General features: G+C 46.6%; 1 protein-coding gene across 3 annotated transcripts in view; it reads left to right on the top strand.

Annotated features, from left to right (window-relative positions):
* Positions 1-6040: 6040 nt before the first annotated feature.
* RRAGD (Ras related GTP binding D) overlaps positions 6041-9408 on the top strand; it is a 43488-nt gene continuing 40120 nt past the window's right edge. The window contains exon 1 of one of the 3 annotated variants that reach the window (XM_008994762.4): positions 6041-6263. Coding sequence is in view for 1 of the 3 variants with exons in the window: in XM_002746819.5 (XP_002746865.1) it covers positions 6316-6481 (166 nt within the window). In the remaining 2 variants the exon portion in view is untranslated. Of the gene's footprint in view, positions 6482-6950; positions 7157-9408 lie in introns of those variants that run through there. The other 2 variants (XM_002746819.5, XM_017971257.3) reach the window with 2 other exon arrangements.

Below are 9408 nucleotides of genomic sequence, written 5' to 3'. Positions count from 1 at the left end.
TGTCTATATGAACTTTGCTTCTTTCCTTAGGAGACTGAGAGCGGCTTATCACTTCCTTTCTACCCTTTTCAATTCAATGGCTTTATTTATTTATTTATTATACTTTAAGTTCTGGGGTACATGTACAGAACATGCAGGTTTGTTATATATGTACATATGTGCCATGGTGGTTTGCTGCATCTACCACCCCGTCATCTACATTAGGTATTTCTCCTAATGCTATCCCTCCCCAATACCCCACACCCTGTTACCCCTCCCCTAGCCCCCTACCCCTCGACAGGCCCCCGTGTGTGATGCTCCCCTCCCTGTGTCCATGTGTTCTTATTGTTTAACACCCTCTTATGATTGAGAACATGCAGTATTTTGTTTTCCGTTCTTGTGTCAATTTGCTGAGAATGATAGTTTCCAGCTTCATCCATGTCCCTGCAAAGGACATGAACTCATCCTTTTTTTATGGGTGCATAGTATTCCATGGTGCATATGTGCCACTTTTTTTTTTTTATCCAGTCTATCATTGATTGGCGTTTGGGTTGGTTCCAAGTCTTCCCTATTGTGAACAGTGCCGCAATAAACATATGTGTGCATGTGTCTTTATAATAGAATGATTTATAATCCTTTGGGTATATACCCAGTAATGAGATTGCTGGGTCAAATGCTATTTCTAGTTCTAGATCCTCGAGGAATTGCCACACTGTCTTCCACCATGGTCAAACTAAATTATACTCCCACCAGCAGTGTAAAAGTGTTCCTATTTCTCCACATCCTCTCCAGCATTTGTTGTCTCCTAATTTTTTAATGATCAACATTCTAACTAGCATGAGATGGCATCTCAATGTGGTTTTGACTTGCATTTCTCTAATGACCAGTGATGATGAGCTTTTTTTCATTTTTTTTGGCTGCATAAATATCTTTTGGAAAGTGTCTGTTCATAACTTTTGCCCACTTTTTGATGGGGTTTTTTTTTCTTCTAAATTTGTTTAAGTTCTTTGTAGATTCTGGATATTAGCCCTTCGTCAGATGGGTAGATTGCAAAAATTATTTCTCATTCTGTTGGTTATCGATTCACTCTAAGGATAGTTCTATTGCTGTGCAGAAGCTTTTAAGTTTAATTAGATCCCATTTGTCTATTTTGGCTTTTGTTGCCATTGCTTTTGGTGTTTTAGTCATGAAGTTCTTGCCATGCCTATGTCCTGAAGGGTACTGCTTAGGTTTTCTTTCTCCCCTCTTTCTTCTAGGGTTTTTAAGGTGTTAGGTCCTATGTTTAAATATTTAATCCATCTGGAGTTAATTTTTTGCATAAGGTGTAAGGAAGGGATCCAGTTTCAGCTTTCTGCATATGGCTAGTTAGTTTTTCCAACACCATTTATTAAATAGGAATCCTTTCCCCATTGCTTGTGTTTTTCAGGTTTGTCAAAGATCAGATGGTTGTAGATTTGTGGCATTATTTCTGAGGCCTCTGTTCTGTTCCATTGGTCTATATCTCTGTTTTGGTACCAGTACCGTGTTGTTTTGATTACTGTAGGCTTGTACTATAATTTGAAGTCAGGCAGCATGATACCTCCAGCTTTATTTTTTTTTTGCTTAGGATTGTCTTGGCTATGCGGGCTCTTTTTTGGTTCCATATGAAGTTTAAAGTGATCTTTTCCAGTTCTGTGAAGAAAGTCAATGGTAGCTTGATGGGGATAGCATTGAATCTATAAATTACTTTTGGCAGTACAGCCATTTTCATGATATTGATTCTTCCTAACCATGAGCATGGCATGTTTTTCCATCTGTTTGTATCCTCTCTTATTTTCTTGAGCCATGGTTTGTAGTTCTCCTTGAAGATGTCCTTCACATCCCTTGTTAATTGTATTCCTAGGTATTTTATTCTCTTTGTAGCAATGGCTTTAATGTAGCATTTACCCTTAGGCCATTAAATAGGACTAAGGCAGGAGTGTCCAGTCTTTTGGCTTCCCTGGGCCACACTGGAAGAAAAAAAATTATCTTGAGCCACATATAAAATATACTAACACTAATGATAGCTGATGAGCTAAAAAAAAGGAAAAAAAAAAAAGGAAAGGAAAATGTCTCATAATGTTTTAAGAAAATTTACGGATTTGTGTTGGGCTGCATTCAAAGCCATCCTGGACCACATGTGGCCCGTGTGCCATGGGGTGTATAAGTTTGGACTAAGGTCAGGCTGCCTGAGTTCCAAAGTAGTTTCTCCATCCATTCTGTGCAGTACCTTGGGTAAATAGTTTAACTTCAGTTTTCTTATCTATAGAGGGGATAATATTACATCTTTAAAGAGAATATTTTAAAGTTCATATTATTTTGGAACAGTGCCTCCTCATTTGAAGAAAATCTCAGTAAATGTTAGTTGGCTAAATTTTAATGGGTAATAGACAAAGCTCATCCTTCATGATACTAAAAAATATCTAAAAGTTGAGTTTTTTTTTTTAAGTTAAAATAAGCATTTAGTCTTTGTGATATTGTAGTCTCTTCAGGTCTCAGGCAATCTTGGACAGATGAAGACCTAAGACATATGCTCTTTTTGCATGTCAGCTCATTCCTAGTTGCTCTCTTATAGCCCGCACTTCATATTTACCCCAACAGTCGCATTTCCCAGGGCCTGGAGCAAGTAGAAAACTTGGCTGCCATTTCTTCCTGAAGTTTCTCTCCGAAATAGGCTAGATCTGTGTGAAGAGCCACATACTATCTTCCTCCCTTCTTCCACCCTTCTTTTCTTCTTCCCTTCCTCCCTCTTCCTTCCTTCTCTCCTACTTTTCTTTCTCCCCTCTTTCTTTCCTTCCATAAGCATTTATTAAGCACCTGTCAAGTATAAGGTGTGGTTACATACTTGCCATGGTTACATACAACAACAAAAACTATGGGTAGCACAGAGACAAATCCTCACATTCTTTGGAGCACTGTCCCGTGGAGACATCACCAGACATAGGCTGAGCTCCAGTCCAGAGTGGCCAAGGCAGCAGCCAATGCACTGAGCAGAGCCCACGCTGAGTTTCTTAAATGTTTTCTTGTAGTGTTTTTCAATTTTAATTTAAATTTGGAAAGAGTCTACATATGTGATTTTTTAAATTCAAGAACGTCTACTTCTAGAATATTTTCAACATATCTCTTGTTTGAAAGCTAACAGTATTGAAATGATGTCAGCAAAAGAAAAAAAGCAATCAAGCTTTTTCCTGTTCTGTTCAATACTATACATCTCTGAAATGGCAGTAAATTAGAATATCTTAAATCTACATAGGACTCTTTTATCTAGCTTGGGGTAGAATGTAATTGAGGATTTGACTTCTACTGATTTTTTTGTGGGATTTTATTTTATTCTTCTTTTTAAGAATGGTCCAGGCAGGGTGCTGTGGCTCATGCCTGTAATCCCAGCACTTTGGGAGGCCAAGGCGGGTAGATCACCTGAGGTCAGGAGTACAAGACCAGCCTGGCCAACATGGTGAAACCCTGTCCCTACTAAAAATACAAAAATTAGCTGGGCATGGTGGTACATGCCTGTAGTCCCAGTTACTTGGGTGGCTGAAGCAGGAGAATCGCTTGAACCTGGGAGGTAGGGGTTGCAGTGAGCTGAGATTGCGCCACTGCACTCCTGGGTGATAGAGCAAAACACCATGTCAAAAAAAAAAAAAAAGCAAGAATGGTCTAATTTTCAAGTATCTTGAAGTATACTCCAATCTATTGTTTCCTTCTAAGATCTCTTTTCTTGGGAGAAGTCAGAGAATCATCAGACATTTCTGTCCTTTCTGGGCCATAGGCACAGTGGAGCTGTTGGATTATGACCTGCCATTTCTTGATCTCTGGGTCCATGGGGCATACACACTTGGCAACCTGCCCAGGAACGCCCTAGAGGTCTGAGTCTGGCTTGACCTGGGACAGTCTTCTATGATCTCCTAAATTGTTATTTCCAGTTTGAATCAGTCCAGCTCAAAGGTCCCAAGGGTGGTGGGCTAGCTATAGGATAGCTGAAAGTCCTCAGCCACACTCTAGGAGGCCCTCCTCCCTGGAGTTTCCTTTGATGCAAGGGATGAAAATGGGCTAGGAAAATTAATCCTAGGAAATGAGCTTTGTAAGTACCTGAAGTTTTTTTTTTGTTGTTGTTGTTTTCTCCCCCATTTAATCTTCCTAATAATCCTTAGAAGGAGTGATGTTCTATTGATAAGCAATCAGGTTTAGAAGGGCTTAAGTAACTTGCCTCTGATGGGAGTAAGTAGTGCCTGCTCGTGTTGGTGATGCTCCTTGCACCTCACCCCACCTTGGGACCCACTCCCTTCTCTCCCTATCCAATCTCTGTCCTGGACTAGGTTCTGGGCTCCCTTGCCTTCTGGCTTCCAGTTGGGTTTGGTCAATGGGAGACACAGGAGAGTGGAGGGAGGATGGATGGAGAGAAAGGGGTCGGGGTATTTCTTTCCTCTGTTCTCTCCTTGATGTGAGGCAGTTTTGACAGCAGCAACTTCCTCAGTTACCGCTCCTGTATTGTGGCCCCTCTCCAGGGCTCTAGTTCCCTTCCTGTAAATTTAGGGGTGGTCATATCTTCCCACTATTGCGAATACCTGAGTTAATTTCCTAACCTCTGTCCACACTCCTGTAAATTGTTCCTTCACTTGAAGGCTTCAGTTAAAAATCTTTGCATCTACCATCTGTTTCGTCCTGGGAAGGACCTTAACTGATACAGTCATACCAGATCACACTGCCTGCCTCCCTTGGAAAATCTCAGGACCTTTCCAATCAGAAACAGCTACCTTCTGAAAAGTGTCTGCATCCACCTTCAACACTCAGAAATACTAGAAAATCCAGGACAATGAGTCATGATGTGGTAGACTGAGAGCTCCTTAAGGGCAGGAACACACTGCCTTTAGCATCCTTAGATCCCCTACTTAGTCCAACGCCAGGCATAGAGCAGGTGGTTAATAAATGTTTCTTATGGAAGTTAGCACCCTTGGGCCCGGAGAGTCTCCTGCTTGAGCACCCAGCCTCCTCTTCTGCACCGCACCAGCGGCTGAGCTGCTGGCACCTGTAGGAGCTGGATCACCATGCTGACCAGCCGGTTTTTTCTTATTGTGCTCCATAGAAGGAAGTTCATCCACGTGATTTTTTGCAGTACCCAGAAAGGGTGGGTACAGTGTGTTCCGTGGTGAAAAGCTTGTGAAGGAGGAATGCAGGTTTTAGAGTCTCACTCCACGTTACTGCTATTCCTATTTGAGAATTGCCCCCCCCACCACTCCCCTACTCCCACAAAAGCCGTGAAATATTTTATTTATGTGGGATTTCAGTCTATGCAACAATGAGACATGAGGAGGTGGCCATGAATAGCCCCTGAGTGTGTTATACACAGAGACCTTTTCCTAAAGGCTGCCGAAGAATTATTTAGTCTAAGCAGGCACAAGTCATGTGATTCCTTCAGAAAAATTTACATCTGGCTGGGCCTGCTTTTTGAATATTCTTGGTGGGAAGCACTTTGAACCATAAAGGCACACTAAAAGACAATTGCTATGGAGACTGCGCCTCCACTGTGCATTTCTCTGAGTTCTCTGCCTGGGGCTCTTGAGCGTCCACGGGGTGTCCTCCGCACGCTGCTCTGGGGTGGGGGTCTGGGCGCCACACTGCTGGGAGGCCGCCCACTTGGGATCCTAGCTTGAGACTGAAAGCAGGAGGCAGCCACCCACAGTAGAGGCTCTGCGGTTGTGTGTGCGTGGTGGGAGTGGGATGGGGGGGGACATTCAGGGTGTGCGGCACTCCCTCCCCCGCTTGTGTGAGGACCACGTGCAGAGGCGGCGCATGGGGGCCCCTGGCGCGCAGCCGCGGTGGGTGATGGCGCGGCGTCCCGGGGGCCCAGTGTATGGGGCGGGTGTGTTTGACTGTCTGGGAGGATGCAGGGGCCCCGCGCCACCACGCTCTCCTCGTGCGTGTGCGTATGTGGCCTCGGCCCTGTGCCCCGCCAAGTGGTGCCCGAGGCCGGGCGAGCGCGCGCGCGCCCGTGCGGGTTGTGTGTGTGAGTGTGTGACAGTGTGTGTCAGGTGACTCGGGTCACGCAGTCTCTCTCTCTCCCTCCTCGGGGAGGAACTGCCGCGCTCCGGCTGACTCCTCCGCCGGCGGGCGGGGCGGGGGAGGGGGCTTCGCGCGCGCTGGTAACAGCGGGACCCGGACCTGGGCGCCGCCCGCCGGGGGACGCGCGGCCCCCGCTTCCGCCGGCCCCCGCCGAGCTCTAGACAAACCCCCGCTTCAGAAATAGGCTGAGGGAGGCCAGCTAGCAGGTTTGGCCCCCACCCCGGAACCTCCCCGCCCCAGGGCTGGCCGGTGGGCGCGATGAGCCAGGTGCTGGGGAAACCGCAGCCGCAGGACAAGGACGAGGCGGAGGAGGAGGAGGAGGAGGAGGAGGAGGGGGAGGAGGATGAGCTGGTGGGGCTAGCGGACTACGAGGACGGGCCCGACTCCTCGGACCGCGATCCGGACAGCGGCACCGAGGAGGGAGGTGAGCGCCCGGCCCCCGCGCCCTCAGTTCGAGCCCCTTTCCTCCCGGTGGTGTCTTCCCGCCCCCAGCCTGGCCGCGCACGGGCCACCGACTTGGAGGGGTCCAGGGGAGAGGAGTTGAGGGGTTGGAGTGGGGAGGGGCGACAGAAGCGCGACCTCGAGCTGCCAAACGTGGGAGCACGGTGCTGGTGGCGGAGGGGGGGACCTGGATCGGTGAGGACGGGGAAGGAGAGAGGAAGCATCTGGGCCGAAGGAGCGCGCGCTTCTGCCCCTTTCAGAGCCGGTGCCTCCAGCGCCCCTCACCCGAGCTCTCTGCAGCGTCTGGCGGTTGGAGAAGGGAGGGGAGGGGACGGCGGGCGCGCCTTGGGACCTCTCTCCAGAACGCTGCTGTTGAAGCCAGAGTCAGATGTCGTGGCTAAAAAAAGGCAACGGCGGCAGCGTGACTGGCAGGGTCGTTGGCAGCTGCGGGTGTCAGTCTCGCCCCGCGTCGCCCCGGGAGGGGTCCTGGGGCCGCCCAGGTGGTGGCTGGGGAGACCCGTCGGGGGCGATGCTCGCCAAGCTGTTTTGGGAGTCGCCGAGTGGCCGCTGGTTTCCCGGAATCCACGCAAACACCGTTATCTGGACATCTTATCTGCACCCCGTATCAACACCTGGACTTGGCAGTGCCTGCCAGGGAGTGAGTGCGCGGCGGGGGATTCTTGCCATTGAAGCAAACTGTTTCCTGTTCTAGAAGCGGGTTTTAGCAATCAATCGTTCAGCTTGTGGGGGCTTCCTGCATTTTATTCTTAAGGTCTGAGGAAGTTGAGAGCATTTTAGGATTCCAGAAAGGTTAAACTTTTTTGTTTCCCTCAAAAGCGACCAAAAGTACCTTTATTGTAAGGTCACTTGGAAAGGTCAATAGAAAGTGGCTGTTACACATGATACTATTCTCGGTGAAGCTGTATGCATCCACGAGAAGGAACTAACTTTAGTGTTTAGCACTGAAGAAATTGTGTTACAGATACAAGTATCTTTGTGACTATTGATTTTTAAAGAACTTTCATTGGGTATTCACTGAACTTCTTTTAAATTCCCTATACAAAGCCTTTCTCACAAGGGTAGTTGCATAATTCTACATCTGGCAGGCACAACTTTCAATGAATCAGAAAGCAAATAAAGTTAACTATGCCTGGTAGATGAGAAAGCAGCCTCCCAAGTCACCATTTTTCAGAAAATGTTTTCTCTCTTAGGCAGTTTCTCTCTCTTGGCCTGTTTTGTGCTAATTCCTCATTTGCTTAAACTGATGTGTGCACCTTTGTGCTTTCTGTCTTCTTCACTTCCGGTAATTGGTCCTACCGTTGAGCACCGGGCCACATTTTTGTAGATAAAGGTTCTCAGTCCTTTTATTGGAGTCTCTAGAGCTACCTTCCGTAATTAAATTGTTCAGTCGCCTCATTATTATTTAAATTCCATTTGTTAGCTCCTCCCAGATGCTCAGAAGACTCCAGAGAGATGCAGAATAGGGATGTATTTGCAAGGTATTTGAAATGGTGGACACAGCAGGGTGTGTGCGGGATTCTCTTTTTAAAAAAAGAAAAAAAGTTGGGGGTGGGGGGACCATATCCGGAAGGGAAAGCCCTGTAATTTGATACTGTTCTGCGGCCCAGAGGGTCCAGGAAAAGTACTGGACCCTTCTTTTATTCTGCAGTTAAATGGGCACTTTTAAAATTTGATGTGGGGACTTGAAATTGAAGTGAAATTAAAGCGTGCCTGCTTGAAGGATGGGATTCCCGGAACAAAGCCTTCCCCAGGGCCCAGACTTTGAGGATCCTTCCTTAGCTGCTAACCTAAAGGCAAACTTGCCTGTCACTGATTTTTGGTGACTTGCATAGTAAAATCCTTCTGAAAGAGCTCTTGGGATCAGCTTGGGATCTTGCTATAAAAGGATTAAATATATTTGTATTGTGAGAAGAGCAACATGTTCATATTTGCTTGGCAAACGTTGGGCCTGCTGTGGTTAGGTGGTCTGCTTCTCAGACTTCCTCCTTATATTTTGGCCTCTGTTCTTTCCAGATTTCCCTAACTTTGACTTTTGGGTTTAGGCCTTGATGCAGAATCTCTGTCTGAACATTTGCTTCCTAGTGGCAGATAGGATCCTCAGTCAGCAGTTCCAGCGAGGACTGTTTCTGATGGCTGTCAGGCCAGCTGATATGGTCTGGGGAGTGGGGATTGGGAGGGGGAGGTTGGGAGTTGTGACTTCCCTTCCTGTGTCCTTCAGAAGGCTGATTCACGTGTTGCATTATAACCTTGTTTTATTTTTGGTAAAATTTTCATTTACCTACTCTCAAACTTAAAAGAAATGCAGGAAAAAAGTACTTACTTATTCTGAGAAAAGATGGTTGGATATGGTGTACTCTGAACCACTAGTAAAGCATTTCTCTAATGCACCCCCTCTCCCGTTTCCCTTTCCTAATAGCTTGGTTTAGTGCCTGCACTTAGTGGAGACCTGGGGCTTTTTCCATTAAGTTCAGAAATCTACCCTGTCAGGCTGGTGGCTGAGGGTGGGATGTGGGACCAACTGGTATGGCAGCCTAAGTTGCAAAGCAGTTTATCAGGAGCCATCCAAGAAAAGTGGACATAAGGTGGATATGTAAGCAATTTTCATTTCCCTCAGTCTTAGGACTTATAAAGGAATCTCTGATCTTATTTTTAAACTGAGTGCCTTGTAAGTTTTACCACATTGTACTAAGTTTGAAAACGTAGGGCAGCTAAGGTGAGACTTAAATTGCACTTCTCTGGCTTCCATTCCATATTTTATTCATGAATAGCAAAAGTGTTCTCAGGCACACGAGTTCTGTTAGGGCAGATCTGGACATTTCTCAACCTTCCCCACATGGTAGTTAATTACAGGTAAGGTGAGTCTCACCTTCAACTCCCAGAGAGGAGGCA

The sequence above is a fragment of the Callithrix jacchus genome, chromosome 4, assembly GCF_049354715.1.
Source record: "Callithrix jacchus isolate 240 chromosome 4, calJac240_pri, whole genome shotgun sequence".
Taxonomy (NCBI): Eukaryota; Metazoa; Chordata; class Mammalia; order Primates; family Cebidae; genus Callithrix; species Callithrix jacchus.
The sequence above is the reverse complement of the archived record's forward strand: the minus strand, read 5'-3'. Positions and strand labels throughout refer to the sequence as shown.